This window comes from Myotis yumanensis, unplaced genomic scaffold (genome assembly GCF_028538775.1).
Source record: "Myotis yumanensis isolate MYYU_CA2020_CCGP unplaced genomic scaffold, mMyoYum1.0.hap1 SCAF_4, whole genome shotgun sequence".
NCBI classification, from domain to species: domain Eukaryota; kingdom Metazoa; phylum Chordata; class Mammalia; order Chiroptera; family Vespertilionidae; genus Myotis; species Myotis yumanensis.
This window is the reverse complement of record NW_027223755.1, coordinates 53,829,601-53,853,988: the sequence shown is the minus strand read 5'-3', so window position 1 is coordinate 53,853,988 and position 24,388 is coordinate 53,829,601. Positions and strand designations below refer to the sequence as shown.

Below are 24,388 nucleotides of genomic sequence, written 5' to 3'. Positions count from 1 at the left end.
ATTACTTTTAAAGAATAACCTTCCCTAGTGTATTTCAAATGATTCAATATATGAACATCCTATTTACATACAAGCTGCCTCAAATTCTTATTAGAATTTATTTTATCAGTATGAAACACTCTAATATAAGTTGTAAAGAATAACAATAAAGAAAATAATCTTCATTTACATTTTATCTAACTTTATCTGAAATAACTTAAGATGCATCAGGATATAAATATATAAATATGATTAAATGAAAAGCAAAATATCATATGGTCACAAATATAAATGTGGCAGGGTGGAATTTTTTTACATTATAACCACCACCATGCCCAGTCTTTTTTCATCAGGCTCATTAGAAAGAAGAGACAAAAAGGACTTTGTTAGCATAACACACATAGTTAGGTTCTGCTTAAAGTGTAGGAAATAATAGCATGAGAAATGTTTTTCTTCTAGATTTGTTAATTTTATAGGATGCCCAGAAGAGCAAGAACTGATGAAAAGAGAAGAAAACTGGGTGAAACCAATTGGGAGGTAGGACCTGTGGGTGAATGGATAAAAAGATAAGAGAAGGTACTACCAGGTGTTCCTCTGAGGAAGACTGATAGCCAAGGATCTTGATAAGACAAATAAAGGGCTTTGTTCTCTTATAGACCCCCGGTTTGTATGTTCACCTTTGTATAATTAGATATTCTTTCTGGCAATGATTGCACTTTCCAAATGTTAAGGGTGTGATTATCTTAAGCAGTGAGGAAGGCAGGTTAAGGTTAGGACAGGTGGTCATGCTGTGGTGGGGAGCTTTCTTAGGACTAAGGACTGTGTGAAAGCCGGGAATCCGTCAGGCTCCACTTGGTAGAAGAGTCTTCTGATGAACATTTCTCTTTTCCAAACACTTCCCACCAATAGACCTCCAGCAGCCACTTTATGCTTGCTGAAGAAAACCACTTTGCTACAATTAAATGAAAAGGTTTCAAATTACAATGGGATTTGTGTTAACCAACTCAACTCATCCGCACTGAATTGTAACTAGGTAGTCTATTAATAGTCTGTACAATATGCAGTTCTTCCCAGGTTTGATAAGAGGAGAATAATGGTCATCTAAATGGGAGAGTACTCGGAGGGAAAAAGATGAAAAGATTTTAAAGAAGACAGGCAAAACAAAGGCTTCACCATTTTGCCTAGGTGGGACCTAGTGACCCTCATTTGGGTAAGGAAAACAATCTGTTCAGAAGTCTTTCTGAATTAACTGCTGGTATTTCTTTTCCACTTGGCATCGTATGTGAATCATTTCTTTTAAAACATATGCCAACTCATTTCAAAGGGAGCTTTGTTCTCAGATGATCCATTAATTGAGGTATCACTGCAGAATTTGGAACAAAATTCAATTTATATTGTAGAACTCCTTAGTGTGGTTCATTTTTCAATCCCTTCTCTTGCCCTGTGCCTCCAAATGCAGTTCTCACTGCCAGAGCAATCTCAGAAGATTCTGTAGCAAGTTCTCAGAGGCCCATTGTGCAGTAACAAAGAGTTCTGGCCGTAAGCTGTAGGTTCCGTCCTTCCCTGCTCTCCCAAGTGGAAGGCTGCCCTCATCCCTCACTAATGGGAGAGAAGGACAAGCATTGCTCAGGCCTGCAAGCTTGCCAAGCCAAAGGAACCCAAGCAAGAACTCATCATGCCAATCAAACCAATTGGGTGGATATGTGGGCAGGTGTTGAAGAACTTTTCTGGAAGAAGTAAACACAAGTTTGTGAAAGGGATATGGGTGTGGGAAACGGAATAAAGCCCCCTAGGGTTTGCTTGTTTTTCCAGCCACGTAAGCAGTGGACCCAGTGTTCCCTGTTGTTTTGAATTATGGTTAGGGGATATTTTTTAAGATTCCCTCCCCACTTTAACTTCTTTTTGTCTTAGTTGAGGGGATCCAGAAAACAATCGTGGACCTTGTAGATGAGTTTAAAGATGATATTTCTACCATCCCACGAGTATCACAGTCTAATCAGGTAATGTGATTTCATAACTGAAAAGAATTATAAGAAATATATTGTGTTTTTAATATCGTACCAATTATTTAATGCTTGATTTTGAGGTCAATGTTTGAAGATTAGAAAAACATTAATTTCACTTCATCACCCACCCACACACACACACACACACACACACACACACAAATTTTAACTCTTACTCATTGGGAGAGATTGGGGACAAAGAAGTGAAGTAGATAAACTAAGTTTAAAGACAGTCACTGTGTTGTTAGATTGAAAAACTAGAACGCTCTCAGTCACAATTGCAATGTAGTTTACTTATATTTGCTTACTATAAAATCAGAAAAATACCTAAATATGCTTTCATTAAAATCTCTGGCACTTAAATCAGTGAAAAAACATAACTGACATAAATTATACCAAAGGAAAGATAACTATATGTGTTTTAAACATCTGTTCCAAAAAGGATTTGAAACATAAAATTTTGGGATTAGAAGAGGGATAAGAGAGAGAATTTTATGGTCAGGAAAAAGTAACATATGTAGGGGACACATGTAACCTACTTTACTTAAAAGTACACAGCTCTTAATGGAAGTGTTGCTTTAGTCATTTTGACCACAGTTGGAATGGAATGCATTCTAAAGTTAGGTGGTACAGTAACAATCTACCTATCCAGAAATTAGACTTTTGGCAATGTCAAACATGAAGAACATAGCCGAAACCTGGAAGTAAACAAAAAAAGCACTCTGAGTAAAATACTGTAATCACAAAACCTATATATTTCATTCCAGAGAAGGAGGTATTAGAGCTACCTTTAACCATTCATCCAGACACCCAGGCATCAGACTGGTATTTAGTATTTTACTAAATACTACTGTATGGGACTGAGGAGAGGGAATACAGAGATAAACATGATAGGATTCTTCCATTCGTTGTGCTTAATCTTGTGGAGACTAAGTATAAACAAGTAATTGCATTAGAATATGGGAAGAGGTAAATCCAGTTTAGAGGAATAAAGGACTCTACCTAGAATGGCCAGAGAGGGCTTCATGCCGGAAGGATGCTTAAATTGAGTGTCAAAGGATGAATAGGAGTTTACGAGGTGAGCAAAGGTGTAAGTGGGCAGGAGCAGAGAAGAATATTTCAAAGGAAGCAGTGTCAGTTAGACCAAAAAGTATTAAGCATCATGTTCCCAGAATGTCAAGTAAATCCGAATAAATGGCACGGGTCTTGGGTCTAGACCTTGGGGAGGGGTGACACTGAAGAATAGTTATCTGGATGCATAGCGGTCAGATGGCATCCAGACGGAGGTCATCTAAGTAAGGTAAGATAAGGCCTACGAGCTCCGGACGGCAAGTTGGGTTTTGTAGTACCATATCTTAGACTTGGTGTCCCTTTGATTCCCCTCTTTACATTCCCCCGGTCTTGGTATAAGTCTTTTGAAGCATTGGAGAGTTTTCTTGGCTATGGCTGGAGCATTAAGAGGTGAGCAGGTGGCCGTGCTTGGTCTGGGATGTCAAATGCTTTGGGCCAGCACAGTCGTGGCAGTAGTTATTGAGAGAGCCTCGATGACTCTTAGGAGGCCAGACACAGACCAGGAAAGCCCCGCTGCCCCTTCCAGCTGTGATTCTTCCACAATTGCCAATGTTAGAGAACAGGGATTTTATTTAATCAAAGAAGTTTCAGGTTTCTTTACAACTCTCTTCATCTCTTCCTGCCCTCTGCATAGCCTCATTATCACTAGAGTCGCACCATGCTTTCTGGTGAAGTAGATTGGTATTCTAATCCTCAGAGAAAGAACTCTTCTTAGTTCCAATTCATTGAAGTCATTTACTTATAAAAACTTTACCCTACTCAGAGAATATAAACATTGTTAAGAGTTCTTCATTTCTCATTTTCAAAATACTTAATATTGTTCTTTTCCACCATTTACTGTGAAGAATGTGTTACTGAGATTGGCAGGGAACCAAAATAGTTAGGAGATGTGGTAACACATTGAAGTTATTTGCTCTTCAAAAATAAATTATCCAGAAAACAATGCTAATACCTCATTGTTAACTAGATTATTTTTAAAAGGTCATATTGTAAATGTTGCAAATTTTATTATTTTTATAATTCTCTTTAGTTCCCAAACATACTAAAAGGAATGAGGGCTTTGCCCTACCTGGTTTGGCTCAGTGGATAGAGCGTCGGCCTGCGGACTGGAGAGTCCCAGGTTCGATTCCGGTCAAGGGCATGTACCTTGGTTGCGGGCACATCCCAGTAAGGGGTGTGCAGGAGGCAGCTGATTGATGTTTCTAACTCTCTATCCCTCTCCCTTCCTCTCTGTAAAAAATAAAATATATATTAAAAAATAATAATAAATAAAAATAAAAGGAATGAGGGCTTTATTAATTGGATTGTATCTTAAATCTCTAAACGTTGTGATTAGTATTTAAATAATTTAAAAATTATTATTTTAGGCATTTATTTATTTAGGAAAAGGCCATCTTGCTGGCCTGGGGCAAAAAAAAAAAAAATCGATGGGAATGATGGTGGAGTTTTTGTAGAGAAATCTACCTGACCATAACTAGGATATTCTATAATTCAGTTATATTTTTATTTTTGGTAGGTTGTTTCTTGTAGGGCACTATCATTATTGTGAAAGTTACAGACTATATTTGCACTGAAAACTTCCTGGGTGGTTTCTAATTTAATATTTGGTATATTTCTATGATATTTCTCATTATTGTGATTTTTTTCTGATACTCATCATTCATTCATTTTAACTTGCATTTATAGAGCACCTACTGTGTGCCATCTTTCCAGGCACTGAGGAAAGATGAGTAAGTGAAGTGGATATAAAAAATTGTCATAGAACTTAAATCCTAGTCAAGCAAAAACACAATAAACAAGAAAAAAAACATATGTTAATAGTAGGTTTTAAGGAGAAGAAAAAATACAGCATGGAAGGAACGTGAAGTAAGGGTAGGGATTACAATTGATGGGTAAGACTCTAGAGCAGCCATGGGCAAACTACGGCCCACGGGCCGGATCCGGCCCGTTTGAAATGAATAAAACTAAAAAAAAAAAAGACCGTGCCCTTTTATGTAATGATGTTTACTTTGAATTTATATTAGTTCACACAAACACTCCATCCATGCTTTTGTTCCGGCCCTCGAGTTTAAGAACCCATTATGGCCCTCGAGTCAAAAAGTTTGCCCACCCCTGCTCTAGAGGGTCTTAGTGAGAAAGTGATTCTTGAATTAAGACTTAAAGCAAGTGAGGAAGAGAACGTTGGTATCCTTGAGGGATCAAATGGCATAGCTAGTGCAAAGTTCCTGAGGTGAGAGTATACCTAACAAGTTCAACAAGTAACGAGGAGGAAAAAGGAGAGAAACAGATGAGGTGGCCAGAGAGGTAAAGAAGAGACAACCTGCCCTAACCGGTTTGGCTCAGTGGATAGAGCGTCGGCCTGTGGACTGAAAGGTCCCTGGTTCAATTCCGGTCAAGGGCATGTAACTTGGTTGCAGGCACATCCCCAATAGGAGATGGGCAGGAGGCAGCTGATTGATGTTTCTCTCCCATCAATGTTTCTAGCTCTCTATCCCTCTCCCTTCTTCTCTGTAAAAAATCAATAAAATATATTAAAAAAATAAATTTAATTTAATTTAAAAAAAAGACGAGACAACCTTTGTAGGGCCTTGTCGACCGTGGTATGTACTTTGGCTTTAACACTGAATGTACCAGGAAGCCACTGAAGCAGTTGAATAGAAGAAAAGCAAGATATGATCTGACATATGTTTTCGTTGTAGCTCTCTGGCTGATGTGTTGGGGAAAAGAATAAAAACAGGCAAGGTCAGAAGCAGGGAGACCAGTGAGAAGGCTAATTTACAATGTCCAGATGAGATGATGGTGATATATAAATACAATGGACTGGGTATTGGTATTGGGACAGTGAGAAGTGGGCTATTCAGAAAAAGAATTGAGTAAAATTTGCTGACAGTCTGGCTTTATAGATGTAGGGTAGTAAAAAGCTGGCATAATAGAAATTGGAATTCAGCATTAAAACTGCTGATGATAGAGAAATGGACCTGGCTCTAGGGAAAATAAAATAAAAAGGGAAAGCAGGATATGTATTGAAAGGATGGAGCTCAAATAGAGAAATATTTTGAACCAATCTGATTAAGTTTCTTTTGGTAAATGGTCTTTAAGTACCTGTCTCTGAGGTGATGGTGGTGGTTGGAATTTCTTTTCTGACATTTGCTGATATGCTCAGATGAAGATAATGATGACAAAAATAATCATCTGAACTTGCATATTTTGCAACCAATTCAAGGATCCTTACTTATGCCAAGAGTAAAAAAAAAAAAATGAGGGAAAAGAAATGAGGACTTCTTAATTTGGAGTCACCATTTAAGTTTGCACACACAGCTAGGCAAGAAAATATATAGCATAGATAATAGACAAAAAGAAAAAGCTGGTAGCTCAAAAAAAAAGGGGGAAATGTTTTATTTAAATTTTTTCTATTAGAGCTAGTTTTAAAAGTAACTAATTGGACTCATCAACTTAAACTGTTGACTGGTTGTTGTTGTTTTAAAAAGAAGAATGTCTCATTCTCCATCAAAATGAATGTAAGTAGCTGTCTTCTGCTGTCACTTTCGTATTCCAGAGACACGAGGAACCACCGGACATGCATCCAGTGCCTGTTTGGTTTCTTACACTGTTCTTAAGAGCAGTAACAAGTTGATTCCGTGTTTTGTGGCAGGGAGAGTGGAGGTGGTCAGAAACAGTTTGTTGTCAGAAGTAATTCTTTCTGAGGTATCTAAGAAAGTATTAAAAAAGAGAAAGCATTTTGAAAACTCCGAAAGGTCCTAGCCAGTTTGGCTCAGTGGATAGAGCATTGGCCTGTGGACCAAAGGGTCCCAGGTTCGATTCCAAAGGCAAGTACCTCGTTGCAGGCTCCTCTCTGTCCCCCAGGCCCTGGTTGGGGCTCATGCAGGAGGCAACCGATCGATGTGTTTCTCTCACATCAATATTTCTCTTCGTCTTTCCCTCTCTCTTCCACTCTCTCTAAAAATCAATGGAAAAATATCCTCGGGTGAGGATTAAAAAAAGAAAAGAAAAAAACAAAACTCTGAAAAGAAGCACAGTTATTAAATTGAAACCATTTAAACATTAAAGGAAACAAAGATGAGGAACAGGTTAAGTCTGTTGGAAAAAGCCACGAATTCACGATGAGACTAAAAAGAGAAAGATAATAAAAAGTGCATGAAAGCATTATTGTAATACACACTTGAATTTTTAAAAATATTGTGTATAATAAATGCTATCTTTTGCTCAACACAAATTATGTGAACCCTACAGGAGAGTTTTGACTAACAGATAATCAGTTACAAATACGCTTAATTTTCTACAGAGAAAAATTTAGAAAGACAATTTGGAAAAGAGGGGAAAGTTGAATGGCTCAATTTAGTATAGTGTTTGGGGGAATTAATCAAGATTGGTTAATAGAAATACACATATAAATTCAGTGCATGGTCAATGTGTACAGATCACCAACATTTTATAAAGAAACATAAGATAAAAAGAGGAAAAATGTAGAATGCTAATGTTTTGCAACTGCAAAAATGAAGGGTTCCTAAAACACTGAGTGATCAGGTAGAGGAGGTTTCAGTAAAGGCAGAACAACTGCACATGTCCCATTCCTGATCGCCCTGGCGCTGTGGCCCTCATCTTGATGATTAGAAATTATAATGAGAGAAAGCACAGTATATTGTAATCAGAATGTACTTATTCTAGCTGCTTCACCTTGAGGAGGAGTTGGGAGGAAGAATCGGTGCAGTGTGGGGGATGGGAAGTCCTTCCTCTGTCCCTCTTGAGTTCTTATAGCTGGACTAATAATAAAATTGGCACAAGACCAGATAACAAAAAACAAAAAAACAATTAAAGGCATGCAAACAGATCATCAATTGATATGCCATTGTGGGATATTTTGGGGTGGCCTTCTCTACGCCCTGACAGCAGCAAAGCATAAGGTCACAGAGGACTTGAATCTTTATGTGCAGGAGCTTTGGATACTGCAGACAATGTGGTTCCTCTCCCCGGTATGGGTACGCTCACAACCGGATTTGATTGCACCTCGTACTATTTTGCTTGCTCTATCTACCACATATTTGCTTGTAAGAATGGCTCTATTCTATAATGGTTTGGAATTGTAGCAGTCCATAATTTAGATTGCATTTTCTGCTGTTGTATAGACTAGCAGGGTTAAGATCACAGGTGAACCAATGGGACTTTTCCATAAAGTTAACAGATTAAACCAGCACGTGCTGCAGAAATACATCCTCATTGACAGGCTAGAATGGCTTTTTATTTTTATTTCCCATGGCAAAGCTGACCAGTAAGAGAAGACTGAACTTTGAGGACAAAAGCAACAATAATAAAATTATTACTTCAGGATGAAAATTGAGGTATTTAAAATATACAGCATGTTAGCTCTTAGACAAATATATACTAGTAATGTTAATTGTAGACCAAAAAATTCATTTAAAAGATGTTTTATACTTACATATTTTGACTCAACAAATAGAGATTCAAAGTTGCTTATACTAAGAAGCCAGAAAAAGCCCGTAACATTACTTTAAAGAAGAATGGAAACTATACTTTGTTGCCTGGAATGCAGTCTGACCACATTGCAAGTAATTTCCCTCTGATTCATTTTCTGGTTGAGCAGAGAAGTACTACATTTTATGTGTTTTGGTAATGCCACACATTTTTCAGAACGCTCATAGAATTTTTTAGAAGTGTCCTAAGCTTGTTGATTAGTATATAGGGTATTTGTTTTATGAATTATGTATGTATGTTCAATTTTATCATTTAAAATGTTTAAAGTAAGCTGGGAAACACAAGTTTTGAATAATAATTATCATTTGAATAATTCAAACATCGAATAATATTTGAATAAGAATTGTTTATTTTTTAAAGACCTCTTAAATATCGATGCAAAAAAATAAATAAACCTAAAGAGAAAAGTGGAAAAATGTATATCTTTACAATAATAACTGAAATTCTGGGTAGTTATCCTAAGGAACAATTCATATATTCATGTAGAGATTTAAGTACATAGTAGGGTCTATGAGTTGTAGGGGGTGAGATATCATCAGTAAACATGTAGTGTATGCCTGGGACCATGCACAGTGTAGAATTATGTGGTACTTGTTCTCTGCCTAAAGTAGATTTTAATTCTCTGGAGAATCACACATCAGTCACTTTTCAAAGGCTTATTTTCCAGAAAAGAGAAACCATGAAAAAGCCATCTAAAGTCAAAATGGCCATTGCTTTAGCCAAGATCAACCGAGGAGCATTAATTCAAGGATTGAACAGCATATCCAGATCCTCCAAATCAGTGGCCAAACTCCTGCAGCCTCGACTTGCTTGTAGACTTTTAGAGTTAAGGTGCATATCTCACCGCCTGCTGAGGGAAGTTAACGCACCAAAGCAACCCCTATATAACATGCAGGTGAGTGAATGTTACATTTGCACAAGATATGGATCCTTTTGATAGAAAATTGCAAGATTTGAAAAATGTAGGACACATTTGGTTGTCCCTCATGTAAAACAAGAATAGTTGGATAAGAGAAATGAATAGTTGGGTCTTTTTCCAAGTGTATTCTCTGGTTTAAATAAATCTGAAAGAGGAAGGAATGTGGACTTTTTCTATCTCGTTGTTTAATTGAATTATATAAAACTATCAATTTCAAATGTTTCATCCTAAATAGCAGTCTACAAATTACTACTTATGTCAAACCTAAAATCCTACAACAAACCTTAAAAATGATCATTTTTTTTCCATTTCCCCATAAACTATGTTTCCAAGTTCATCTTTGACTGACATAATATATTGAGTATATTTAACTATACACTCATTTTGATAGACCTATCAACATCCAGGTATATTTCAGATTGCTTCATTGAGGCTCTGATAAAGGCTAACAGTTCTTACAATGTTTTGGGGACTTTTCCCCCCCTAAACTTTATGTCACAGAACTCTGGGTTTTTCAATCTGGACATTATTCAAAGCATTCTAAATATTTGTTACAAAAGATTTAGAGTCGTGCAAGTCTGGCATCTAATCAATCCCCAGAATAAATTAATTTTAATTCTTTTGTTGAAGGGAGAGAAAACCTGGCTCAAACTGAGTTCAGCCAAAAAGGAGATGTATCAGTTCATGTAGTTGAACAACAGAGTTGATAAGGTTTCGGGCATAGCTGGATACAGGTGCTCAAATGATGCCTTCAGGATCCTGTTTCTCTCCGCCGCCGGGTTCTGCTTCCATGTTGAACTGCTTCCCGTGTTGACACCATTCTCAGACTGATATTTCTCTCATGGTCACATGATGATTTGCAGCTGTTCCAGGGTTTCATCCTTCCAGGCTGAATTACAGCAGAAAAGAATGAGCATCCTTGACTCAGCATTCCTGGCCAAGCCTGAGATTCACTCTTGGAGAATGGCTTATGTCTAAACCAGGGGAATGATAATCACTGATGGGTCTAGAACTCAATTACCTGCAGCATTCCCAGAGTGGGGGTTGGAACTCCATCCAGACCACATGACCTGAGAAAGGGGAGAGGATGAATCCTCATACAAAAATCTGGGTTGTTTTGAGCGGAGAAAATGGATAATGGATGGGATTGCTAAAATGAACAAAATATTCATCATATAGGAATTTCTCTAATCAAAGATTTTGCCATTTCCAGAAATCATCAGATATTTCAACTATGAACTGCCTGAGACAGCATTATAAAGAGCTGTCTTACTAATACCTGATGTTTGAGAAAGTAAAAAATGATTTGTGTTGTTGCATCTTTAGATCATCAAAAAGAAATGTAGCTGACTCATATTATTTTAAATTCCCATCAAAATGTCTGTCTGAATTTAATGTTTTGCCTTGACATTTCTTTCCTTGCATTGTTAGATCCAACGTTTTTACAGAGGATTGATGTAAAAGTGTCCTTTGAAGACCATTCTGTATTCATTATGAAATCATGTTTAAAGGAACTGTCCATTACATTATTCATAATCTTTCCTTTGCTCCTCTTTGCTGTGAAGAATGAGATTTTTACATTATTTACAAGCTAACAAGTTAGCCCGCCACAGTTATACAAATACACACACACACACACACACACACACACACACACACAGACCAGAGCCTTGTGGCAGAGACACAGATTGTTTATTATTCACAGCAAGCACAGCAACCAGAGCAATATCTTGTGTCAGTTTTCTACCCTGCAGTTCCCACAGGGCAATGAGCTAAGAGCCAGATGTTATCTCTGCGTGTACATAGTAAGTTGCATCACAGGAGAGGAAACCTGAAATTAGGAGATTTAGCCTTTTATACGGTTGCTGGTAGTCTGCCCAGTTTGGTGGGGTTGGGGAAGAGGGAGAGAGAGGGAGGGAGAAGAGCACGTGTCTCTGGAGGGGAAGGAGGAGAGGCCTTTATTTTTAGTGCCCTGTGACATGTCTTGGGAAGTACATCACTAGATCTCTCCAGAGGAATATACTTTCTTTCAAAATTGTTTGCTATTCAACCATGTCCTGTTCTCAGAAGATCCAATCTGTACAGGGCTGAAAGAAATCTTTGGAGAGCTGTATGCCTATACTCATGAAAATTCAGTGGCAGAAAAATAATCTCTATTTTCTGTTGAATTTGTATTTCCTTTAATATTAAGAAAACCACAATGTGTTTGCCTTTTTGCCTTGATTGACAGTGAGTTTCACAGGTAAATTTACAGCTTAGTTGTGATAACTTATTCCAGGAACCTGAGATGAGAGAAACAGGTTGAAGGATTAAATGACTTATCTAAGGTCCACATGCTGACTCTGACTCTCTTTTGACATCTGTTCAGGATCAACACCTATGCCATCTCTTCTCCTTTGTCCTTGTTCTAATTGTCTTAGGACATAACTTTAATTTTTAAAATCCTTATCAAAATATTTCAAAATATGTGAAAGGTAGTTTATCAGAAGTTCCATCAATATTTACCTGGTAGTAATATTCTGCCATATTGCCTTCAGAAATCTCCTTTATAAAAAGAAATATAATTAACCATGCCCCAATCCTGTCCCCTTTTTCTTTCTACCAAACTTAATCATTATCCTGATGCTGATGTGAACATTTCCATGCATATGTTTATATTTTCACTACATTTGTATTCATATATTTTACTGTGTATACTTAAAATTTATATAAAAGGTATGCTGTACTTATCTTTTTGAAACTTCCTTTTTTACTCAAAAATTTATATATGTAGCTATGCTTTATTATTTTAACTTCTTTGGGGTATTCTAAGAAAAAACAATTCACAGTTTATCTGTTACTAGACAGATGGATAACTTAGTTTCCAAATTTTTTGTATTACAAGTAGTGCTTCAGTGAACATTCTTGTAAATAACTCCTCATGCATATGTATGAGACATTCTCCGGGTGTGTATCTGGAAGAGTGATTGCTGGGTCATGAGGGATACACGACTTCATTTTTATTATCTATTAGAGGCCCGGTGCATGAATTCATGCATGGGTGGGGTCTGGCCACCCGTCCTGATGGGGGCTGATTGGGGCTGGGTTGGTGAGGGGCCGTGGGAAGTTGGGGGGCCGATCGGGGCCCTGATCAGGCCGGTTGGCTGCTGCAGTGTGCGTCATAGCAACCAGTCATTCCAGTTGTTCAGGTCATTCCGTTGTTATGGTCACTTGGCTTTTATATATATATATATAGATTGTCAAATGCTTTTTAGATTCAGTACCCTTGGGGCTCATTGTGATTCTTGAATCTGAGGATAATTTCTTCAAATCTGAAAAATTCTTAGTCATTATTTCTTTAAATATTACTTCTTTCTCATTTTCTCTAGTCTCTTCTTCTGGAATGCCTATTAAAATATGCTTAGAATCTTCTCACTTCATTCTTTGTCTCTATTATGTCCTCATATTTTTCCTTTATCTTTCTTAAATGCATTTTGAATAATTTCCTCTGAGCTATCCTCCAGTTAATCAATTCTCTCCAGCTGTATCTATTATGCTATTTTACTTATTTAATGTATTTTAAATTTCAAACATTATACTTACCATTTCTAGAAGTTCTATTTGGTGTTTTCCCCAAACTTCCAATTTTTTTTTCTTTTCAAAGTGTCTTTTATGAGTTTATTTCTTTTTTAAAAATCTAATTATTTTAAACACACTTCTATGTGGTCCTTTAAAAGATTTTTCTATGAGATATTTGGGGGATGCTAATCTTCCTGACTATTGTGATATAAGGTCTCACTCATAGTAGATAATTTCTTTTGGTGTTTTGTTTTATTTAACTGAAATTTTTTTTCAACAGGGATTTTTAAAAAATAGAAATTCCTTGTCTCTTAGAACTGTTCCTCTAAAGGATTCAGCTAGTGCTCCAGGGGTATCGGCCCCTGGTGGAGCCCAGCTTCCTTACTTTCTTCCTGGACTGGTGGGTGCACTTGTCCCAGTCCCACTTTCACTGAGACTCCCCAAAGGCCTACTCCTCACCTCATGTGTATCTAAGTCTCATCTCTAGCCTCTTTCTTGAAACTCAAGCCCCAGCCATTATTTCAGGGTCCAGTAACATCCCCAGAGTTCCTGGGATATAAACTCAGACACTTACTCTTCCAGTTTTTAGATTCCTCTTTGTTCCTGGCAAGGGGATTTCCTTCCTTCTTCCCTCCCTTCCTCCCTCCCTCTCCCCTTCCTTCCTTCCTTCCTTCCTTCCTTCCTTCCTTCCTTCCTTCCTTCCTTCCTTCTTTTCTTCTCAGTTTTATATTGCACTTTTGGTGTAGAAATTTACATAGAATTTGTAGGTTTTGTGTGTGTGTGTGTGTGTGTGTGTGTGTGTGTGTGTGTGTGTGTTTTCTCCATTAACTCTGCCATGTTGCTGGAACCAGATATCCTTCAGCTTTGCTTTGTTTGTTTGCTTGTTAATCCTCACCCAAGGATATTTTTTTATTTTTTCTGTTGATTATTTTAGAGAGTGAAAGGAAGGGAGGGAGGAAGGGTGTGGAGGAGAGAGAGAGAGAGAGAGAGAGAGAGAGAGAAAGAGAGAAACATTGGTGTGAGAGGGACACATCAATTGGTTGCCTCCCACATGAGCAGCTGGGCTGATGGAAACTGCAGCCCAGGCACAAGCCCTTGACCAGGAATTAAACCCAGGACCCTATGTCTGAGGACTGATGCTATAACCACTTAAAACACCAGCCAGGGCCCGTTTTATTATTATTTTTTTCAATTATTGATTTGAGAGAGAGAGAAGAAGGGGAAGAGAAGTGTGTGTGTGTGGGTGGGGCAGGGGGCAGGGTATTGACATATGTTGTTCCACTTATTTGTTCATTGGTTGATTCTTGTATGTGCCCTGACCGAAGATCAAACCTGCAACCTTGGCATATCAGGATGACACTCTAACCAATAGAGCTACCTGGCCAGGGGCCAGCTTTACTTCTTAATATCTTTTATAAATTTCAGTATAAGATGGTTGAATTTGGTTTTGGAAGTAAGTAAAGTATAATTCTACTTTTTCATTCATTCAATAAATATTTTTGAAAACCTGACATGTAAAATCATTAGCTTCGGTAGTAGGCATTTATAGATGTCTTGTCCTGGGCCTATGAACTGTGGGTGTTATAAGCAAGCGAGCAGTGCTAGTAGATTGTAGCAATTACATCATCAAAGTGTGCAAAGTGCACTATGGAAGCATCAACAAGGGGCATGTCATTCCAAAGAGTAGTCAGTGTAGGCTTTCCAGAAGGTGATACTTGACCTGAGACTTGAAGTAGGAGAAACTAGCCTTGCAAAGGGAGAATCATTCCAGGAAGAGAACAGTGTATCTGAAGATGCTGAAGAAATCGAGAGCATGCCTTACTTAGGAATTGTAAGTAGTTTTAAATGGCTGGAGTGAGACAAGTGGGAAAGTCCCAAGTCAGAGGTCCCTGGGCCCGTGAGGGTAGGAATGAGGAAGAATCTTTACTTGGGGAATGTGCATTAACTAGGATGTAGAATCAGAATTGCCACTGAAAGGAAACTAACTTGTTTCAAGGAAGAAAACAACATACTGTATCTCAAATCTGAAAGTCTCAGTGATGACTAAAAGAGAAGTATGAACAGTGAAGACAATGGCCTGGAGAGTCAAAGGAACAACAGAATAACATATGCGATGTGGAGGTCAATGGCACCAAAGTGTGTCAAGATGTAAGTGGCATAGCACAGAGGAGCTATACCAGCCCTAGTACACTGCTTGGCTGCCTTCCCAACGTGACGGAGTTCAGCATGAATTCTTTCAAGATTTGCCAGGCTGCCTGTGTCAAGGTGGAACTTTGTGGTGTGCAGAAGTAAAAGGAGTGAAATCTGGAATTACTTTGCAAGGAGATATGCTTTGCGGATGCATGGAGGACATTGCTTTATGTAGGAAAGCAAGGAGCCTCATTAAGCTATCTTTAGGTATGTTCAAAGGCCCTCTTCATGTGCGCTGTCTCATCTCTGATGAGAGGATGGTGTACCCAAAGCTCTGTTGGATATTATGTAGGTGGGAACACCAGTCAGGCAGATTGCCTCTCTCAAGAACATAAAGGAGTATTTTCATTAGGACACTGACTATATATCTTCAATTCAAAGATACTAGTATTGTGCCAAATATGAATTACCCAAAGGCCCAACTGATACAGGTGACCTGAAGGGTCTGGTGGCTTGTTGTGACATGAGTGAGCACAGAGAGTTTGGGTTAGGAGGTTCCAGCTGGACATCTTGTTAAAACAGACTTCCTTGGCACCTGGCATTTGCTTTGCACCTTTGTGGGTGCTGAGTCAGGTTGCTCCTCAAAGCCTTCTAGGTTCTGCAGGGCTGAGGTTGTACTGATATACTACGATCTGCCAGTTCTAGAAGGGGCCTCAGGAATGGAAAACCGAGTGGAGAATATCCTGATGGTTTTCGACATTCCCAGCGTGCTCACAGATTGGTGCATCGGCTAAGCCTTGTAAGCTGCTCTAAGCTGCAGTGACCTAGATAATTAGCTTGAATGCTGACTTGGGCCAAGCCACGTCAGCTCCCAGACATAGTTGTTGACTTTGGCAGGCCAAGCAGGGCCACAGGACTGGGAGCACTTCCGGCATTAGAGGTAACTGTTTCTACTTTGTGCAGGCAAAGGGAAGAAAACAGCCTCTAAAAGGTCTGTGCCACAGGTGGACCCCAGTGACTTGTAGTGCTTTCTTCAAGATGAGGATGAGGTTTTTTTAAATAAAGTTTACTCCTTACCCCTAACCCTCCGGTGTAGACTACAGTTTTGGGTTTAAACTACAAACCTCACAAATATCAGGCACTTCTGTGGGTCCTTGGATGAGCCTGCCACAAGGCTCTCTTGGATGGTGTAATTCAAGGCCTGGGGAAAGGGACCATTCCTAGAAAGCAGAACTACCAAAATCTTGAAGACATAATTCTCCAGTTTGGCCAAGAGGTTGGGATGTTTGAGCTTTTACAGGACCAACCAATTAAGAGCTTATTTGAAACCAGTGCTCCACAGGATGTTAATACTGGGATAAACAAAGTCAAAAACTTTCTTTACTCTGTGTGGACTGCTAGGAGCATTTCCTGTGCTCATTAGTATTGTGAGTTGCTAAGCAAAGACATGGTCATGTAGCTTTCCCAAAATAGGAAACACTTTTTTTCCTGGACCTGTCCATTAAAGTAGTATTTCTTACAACACCTACTCGTGAGTCACTGAGTGAGTTTTCCCTGTTACTCCCCTGATATCCCTCGCCAAGATGGTTTTGGACAACATAAACTAAGTGGGACCTGGTCAGGTCACCTGTAAATGGATCTTTATTTTCTAAACTGCTTATAGTTTCCTTTTTGGTGATTTATCCCATTATTAGTGAAAATAAGATAAACACAGTTCTTTTATGAAATGAAGCAGTCAAAATTATGTGGGGGAAATTTAAATATTGAAATGTTTTTACTGTTGAAATATCCATATATCTTATGTAGTAATATTACCAAATTTAAAAAAGAAATATATGGGAATAATATTGATATGAAATACGTTTAATTTAAATATGCAAAAAACGTAAAATTAATATAACAAGGTTAAGATAAAATTTCTGAAATAGGCCAAGATTATTTAAATAAAGCCTTCAATTTACCAAATTTTTCTTTATCTCATTTTTACCATACACTGTTCCTGCTCATAGCATGCCAAAGATGAAACAGGGTAGCTTATAATATGAAAAACATGTATGACAAGTGAGTCATAAGTTTGAAGAATGGCCACTTGCCTGTAGCCATGAATTTTGGAGGAAATGTATTTTCTAAAAGGATGATTTGTCAAAGGAATAGCAAGTAGTTATTAAAAACATTAAAATGGTGAAAAACTGACCCTTAGGCAATGTATAGATTCATCACTCAGAAGCATAACAGGTATCAAATACATAATTTATTTTGAAACTAATCAGTTTTAATTACCTTTAGGTGAAGGACAAAATCTGAAAGAGAAAGATGCATTGAAAGAGTGACTTATGCATTCAGACTCTTCTGTTTTTACTGCTTATGGCTTACCAGTTATTAAATATGGACCTCTCACTTGCATTTATATATTCACAAACTCATAATCTTTTACTCTGCTAGGAGGCATTTTGCTGGAGTGTATCTGCTCTCTACTAGTATAACATCTCCTTATAGCCTAACAGTGGGATTCAAAGGCATGCTATCATTTTGATTCTTCTACAAGAGGAAAACAGCAACAGGTGCTTTATTTCCTGGAAAATCTTTTCAGAAGCCAGGAACACTGGGAAAATTTCCAGAATGACTTATAGAAGGAGGGGGCTAAAACTGCACCTACCTATCCCTATATCTAAGAGTTGGTATAGCCTGAAAGGTAGGGAATAAGAAGGGCCTCCCCCCACCAGCCATCTCTTAGCTACAAGGCCAGAGAATATTTTTGCTTCAGCATTCCATAAATCTCTAAAGAAATAAGAAGGGAACTTTTGATAGCAATTTTGTTCACCATTCAGCAGTGACAGCAGCAAGCAAAAACAGAGTTTACTACAGTAACAAGTATTTAGAACAGAACCTGGTACACAGTGCCACGTAAATGTTTGTTCATTAAAATGTTATCACAGGTTCTTTGGAAACACACTTGAAAGGGCTGCAATATACCATTGTTTCAGTTTTTCAATGTTGTAAATATCTGTTCTTTGTAGTTTGTGTGCATTATTTTATCCGCTACAGCCTGTACCTTTTGGGGGTTATTGAAGCCATCAAGTAGCCCGGCTGTTACTGCAGAGGAGCATGGCTAATGGCCACAGCACTGCTGACTGGCAAGGAAATGGTTTTCCTAATGTCCTCATTTTATATCCTACTCAAGGCCTATGAAAGTATAGCTCCCTTGAATCGAATATGTAGTATTATTATTCTAGGCAGGGACACCTTCTATTACCAGAAGGTGGGAACATCTGAGAGACAAACCCATTATTGATGTAAACCTTCTCTTGGTTTCAAAAAGCATGCTGGATGCGAGCACAAAGCATTTCCTGAAGCTTAATGATCATCTAGGATTAAGGATGGCCTTCAGCAGATTTATGATTAACATTTCCAAGCAGGTCATTAATCTCCAGGAAATGTTCAGTGTGTTGATTACTGCTTGCTTAATTGAAGAAATGAATAATGTAGTAAAGGATGATTACATAAATTTGAAGAGACTGTTGTTCTAATATGCACAGCAGCACCCCCTAGTGAACACTTGGTAAATGTAAAAAAAAAAAGTTAAGGTTATTTTTTATTATTTGATCTTAAGGAGGGAAAGGGAGGGAAGGCCGGAGGGTTGGGGGCGGGGGGGGGGGGGGGGGGGAGTGGAGAGAGAAACAGAGAAACATTGATTGCCTTCTGGTACAAGGAACGAGGCTCTAACCAACTGAGCCACACCACCGGCCAGCGCAAGGTTCTTAAAATTGACATGTCAGGTTTTGATGAGCAAAAGTAAGTAAAAGAAACTTTTTTTACAAAAGGAAAAAAAGAAACTAATATATTTTTAGAATGTGAAAACCCAGATAGATCTAAAGTAAATGACTTTATTTGGAAAAATTACTTAAAGTCTCATTTTTCAATAACACTGTAAAATTTAACATTGCAACATTGAAAACTTCTGTTTTAACAAGAAAACTCTCTTCTGTTTTTGCAGATCAGAAAGGGTTCTTTGTTTGATATCATTTCCTTTCCAGCAAAGACTGCTTTAACTAGCATAATGTATGCTTCATACGCAGCACTAATTTATTTGGTAAGTTAAGCAAAATTATCAGAATCTAGAAATAAATCTTATCTTATGTAAGATTAAAGATATACTGTACATTCTACTCATAAACCAAGGTACTATTCTCTTGTTACACAAAATAATTTTACATTAAAAATTTACTTCAATCTACTAAAAGCTAATTTGCTTAAATAACTTAAATTGTTTTGTTTTTATAAGGTGTATTACCACTTGTTCAAAATACTGTGGTTTTTGCTTTCATTTAGCTATAGCTGTTTTGTTTCAGCTATTGTGCCATAGTTGGCTAAAATTCAGTATTCCATTGTTTAAGTCTGTGATTTGGGGGAAAACAAATATTAGTGTGTCTTGAATTATGAGTGCTGTAAATTGAAAGTGTATTTTGAGTTACAAGTGCTGTAATTTAAAAGTGTTCATCAAAAAACTCACTTTCCTGGTGAAAAAAACACCCTTTTCCTATTGCCCAAGAACACTTATTATGTTCTTAATCAAGTGAACTTATATATGTAGACTCTCTGTTCTATACAGTTGATCTATTTCTCCATTCTTGTACCAATTCAACACTATGATTTACAGAACCTTTATAATGTCTTAATAATTGACAAAATATAAAAGCTTTTATAAATTATAAGGGATTATTTATTTTAATCTATTGCCATTTATACTTACCTTTAAATTTTTTTAAAAAGTATAACATATAAAGAGAAGAGTACGCAGCTTGAATCATCATAAAATCTATTAACCTATGTACCACACATGTCAAGAAAAAAAATATTACTATCATTCTAGAAGTCTTTCTTGTCCCCCCATAATCTCTAACCTTGTCTATAAAGGCAACCACTATTTTGACTTCTAACACCATAGATAGTTTTGTTTGCATTGTATATAAGTAAAATTATATACAACATATTCTTTTGTATTTGCCCTTTTTTTGCTCAGCACTAAATGCAAGATTCATTTATTTGATGCTTGTAGCAGTAGTTTGTTGATTGTCATTGCTGTGTAGTATTCCATTAATTGACTCTATCACTATTTATCCATTGGACTGTTGAACATTTAGAATATTTACAGCTTTGGCTATTGTAAGGTGCTATGAATATTCTTGTACATATGTCTTTGGTGAAGTTGCTGGGCCATAGAATATGCACATGTTCAACTTGTACAGATGTTGCCTAACAGTTTTCCAAAAATGGTTTTAACAATTCATTCCAGGAAATTATAGAGTCCAGTAGCTCAACATCATCACCAACACTTGGTATTGTCAGTCTTTTCCATTTTAGTCATTCCTGTATATACGTGATATAATCGTATTGTGGTTTTAATTTGCATTTCCTTGATTATTAATGAGATTGAGTGGATTTTTATACATTAATTGGACATTTGAATGTCCTTTTTGTTAATTTCTGTTAAAGTATCTTCTTATTTTTCTATTGGGAATTGTCCATCCTTTTTATTTTTTATTGTACTTTAAAAATATATTAGGAACAAACCCTCTTTTGGTTACACATGGGCAAATTTATTTTATTCTATGACTTGCCTTTTCCTGTTTTATCAGTGTGTTTTAAAATGGAAGTTCTTAATTTTAATATAATTTAGTTTATTAACTTTTCCATTATGTTCAGAGATTAAATATCCTAATTAGGACATTTTTACCACATCCAAAGTCATGAAACTCTTATTTCTGATGTATTCTAGGAGCTTTATTATTTTACCTTTCACTTTTAGGAATTGGTATGAAGTAAGAGTCAAACTTTTTCTCCATGGGTATCCAATTGAACAGACTCACTTCCCTGGTGAAAAAAACACCCTTTTCCTATTGCCCAAGAACACTTATTGTGTTCTTAATCAAGTGAACTTATATATGTAGGTATATTTGAAGACTCTCTGTTCTATACAGTTGATCTATTTCTCTATTCTTGTACCAATTCAACACTATGATTTACAGAAGCTTTATAATAAGTCTTAATAATTGGCAGAATAAGTCCTCCTTTCAGCCTGTGAACATGGCATCTCTCTCTGTTTATTTAGGTCTTCTTTAATTTATCTTAATCATTTTTATAGCTTTTTTGTTAGATGTCTTGCACATTTATATTAATATTTTTTATCATATTGAAACACACAGTAATAAAGATTAAAATTCCCCATAATCTAGATTCAGTGCAGACCCAATTTAAATATGAGCAGGTGTGTGTAAGTTGAGTAGTTAATTATAAAATTTATAGGGAATTACAAGGGGTCAAGAATACCCAAGATACCTTTTAAAAAAGTAAAAAAAACAACAAGAACTTAATTTTAAACACATATACAGGTTTTTTTAAAGAACAGAGTTTATCAAATAAATATTTTGAAAGTGTTTCAAATTTTTGAGATGTGTTCAATATCTTAAATGTGAATTTCATACAAAATTGGCATTCAATTCAGCTAGAATGTAAATACACTGCAAAAAATGGGTTGGATGAAATGGCTATGTTGAACAAAAAAAAAAAAAGAAAGAAAGAAAAAAAGCAGCCTAAAACCAAAATTAAACTGTAATTTCCCAAAGGCTTTTGAAATAATCTCACATGATTTGTCATGCTATAAACATTCTAAGCAGATAATAGAAACAATTTTTGGTTATCTGATAATTGGTCATATATGCATCCAAGCAAGACCTAGGAGTGGTCAGGTCTGGTATTATGGTTTTGAAGGCATATAACATATATGTTGGAAATTAACACTCTGACTGGAACCATGCCAAGTGAAAAGTTGACAGAAATGTGAACAACATTAAGATGAGCTAAGAAATCCATGGAAATAAGGGAGCAATAATCAGAAAAGTAGGAAGAAAATCAGTGCAAAGGAAATAGACTCAGGAGGTTGAGGTTGATAAGTGTCAAAACAAGCAGAAGTCATCAAGAAAAGTGAAGATTTTATTTCCATTAGATTTAGTAGTAAAGGTATTGGAGGTAACCATCTTGAGAACTTTCCTTCATTTTCTAAAACTGGGACAGAAGTGGTTAGAATGGGTTAGATAAAATTTTGTAGGTGAGGGAAAAAGAAATATATCAAATGGGATAGGGCTTCCCAAACTTTTGTCATAGCATGGCATACACAGAAAATGATCATATTTGGGATAAATGCATGAAGCTGTCTGCAGCTGGAAGTGATGCACCTCAAGTTTTATAGCTGTAGGTTTGGACATACTCAGATGCAAGTAAAAAAATACCTGCAGTTGCCTTAATGGATAAAGATATTTAAATATCACTCTTAATTAAAAGTCTGGAGTTAGGCTGGCATTCCCAGGTTTGTACAATGGATTTACAATGTCATCATGAACTCAAAGCATTCTGTTTTTGAAATTGTATTTCTCTATATGTTTTGACACTTTCTTAAAGTACTAAATGGTATTTTTTGAGGGGAATTGGATCACGTTTATTTAGAAATCATTTAGCTTACTAAATTTTTACCAAAATGGTTGTGCCCTTCAAGTTGTAAACACAGGTATAAGCAAAGTCCAGGGGCTACAAAAGCAAAAACAGAAAACCTACTGTGAGGTATTAACATGTTGGAGACATTTCATCTCTCAGAAGAAATTTTCATTTAATTAAATCAGGAGAATAAAGGAAATGTTTCATTTAATTAAATCAAAGGATAAACATATAGAACATTAATGAATTGAGAAAAAGGATGTAAAGCATATCTTTATTGAGTTATACTAGGTTTTAATTTTCTTTCTAGATTATGGTGCTATATATTTAGAACAAGGAATCAATCTCATGATGTTTGCCATGTGCCCGGGGTTCCAGAAAGAAAGTGCTTCTTTATTAGAATATGTAGATTAATAACTTTATATTAAACACTAGAGGCTAAATGCACAAAATTCGGGCAAGGGGCTTGGCCCTCGCAGCCCTGGCTGCCTTGGCCCTTGCGGCCCACTGCCTCGCGGCCCCACCCACTGGTCATTCTGGAAGGTCATTTCGGAAGGTCGTTCCGCTGTCAGGTCTAATTAGCATATTAGCTCTTTATTATATAGGACTTTATTGGACTTTTTATCTGCAAGTTCAGTAGCTTAAAAAGAAACTTCACTTTTCAATATTTTTTCATTATTAGACAGTCTGTGTTAATGCTGTTCTGGAGAAGGTAAAGAAAATTTTCCAAGAAGAAGAATCCATAAGGCAAAACAGAGAGGAGAGCAAACATCTTAGAAAATCCTTTTCTGAGCCTGCACTTTCTGAGCCTATGTTTCCCGATGGTGAAATCAAAGTGAAATCTTATTGTTCATTACTGGATCAGCCTGACAATATTTCAGATTTTCCTGATAATATGCTGAGTAATAAGATCCAGGTTTTACATTCTGTGTTTGACCAATCAACTGAAATAAATGAATGAGCAAATCTGAACATAAATATCACTGAACAGCTTAAGAATTATCTATGTAATAACATTTCATATGACAAAACTAGGAAACTAGTTTTCATATACTGACTACTCTGCTTTTAAAAAGAATGGGGAGGAACTAGTAAAATGTCATTCTCAAGTGTTTATATGGTAGAAAAAACAGAATGAATCGATGCAGAATATGACTCTGATTATTCTTTAATGAACATGAAAATTTACCCTTTGGGGGGTTAGACTTTATGCTGTGCTTTATAATATAGGAGTATGTACTGTATAATACATTTATGTTTTTATTAAAGACTTGTTTTGAGTATCTTTCTAATTATTTTTCTGGGAAGGAAAAAAACCTTCTCTATCAAAATGCTACATGTCTTTTTTAGGGATATTTTTCAAATAATATTTGTTTTCTATCTACAGGCTAGATCAGTGGTCAGCAAACTCATTAGTCAACAGAGCCAAATATCAACAGTACAACGATTGAAATTTCTTTTGAGAGCCAAATTTTTTAAACTTAAACTAAATAGGTAGGTACATTGTTATTAACTTAATTAGGGTACTCCTAAGGCTTAGGAAGAGCCACACTCAAGGGGCCAAAAGAGCCACATGTGGCTCGTGAGCAGCAGTTTGCCCACCACGAGGCTAAATAGTTTGAGTCTGCCTATTTCACTTCTTTTGTAACTTATCTATAAAGTATGAATATTTTGCAATTCATTGATGTCAGGAATTTATAAAACAATGTTATTTACAAATCTGATG

At 36.7% G+C, this 24,388-nt stretch overlaps 1 protein-coding gene across 1 annotated transcript; it reads left to right on the top strand.

Moving 5' to 3' along the window:
• Window positions 1–503: 503 nt before the first annotated feature.
• On the top strand, window positions 504–23,924 carry SPATA9 (spermatogenesis associated 9; the record flags this gene model as incomplete). Its single annotated transcript, XM_070412359.1, has 5 exons — window positions 504–516; window positions 1,891–1,979; window positions 9,235–9,462; window positions 19,169–19,264; window positions 23,345–23,924. Coding segments are annotated over 5 exons (705 nt in total), but the record flags the coding sequence as incomplete, so codon positions are not given.
• Window positions 23,925–24,388: the final 464 nt, after the last annotated feature.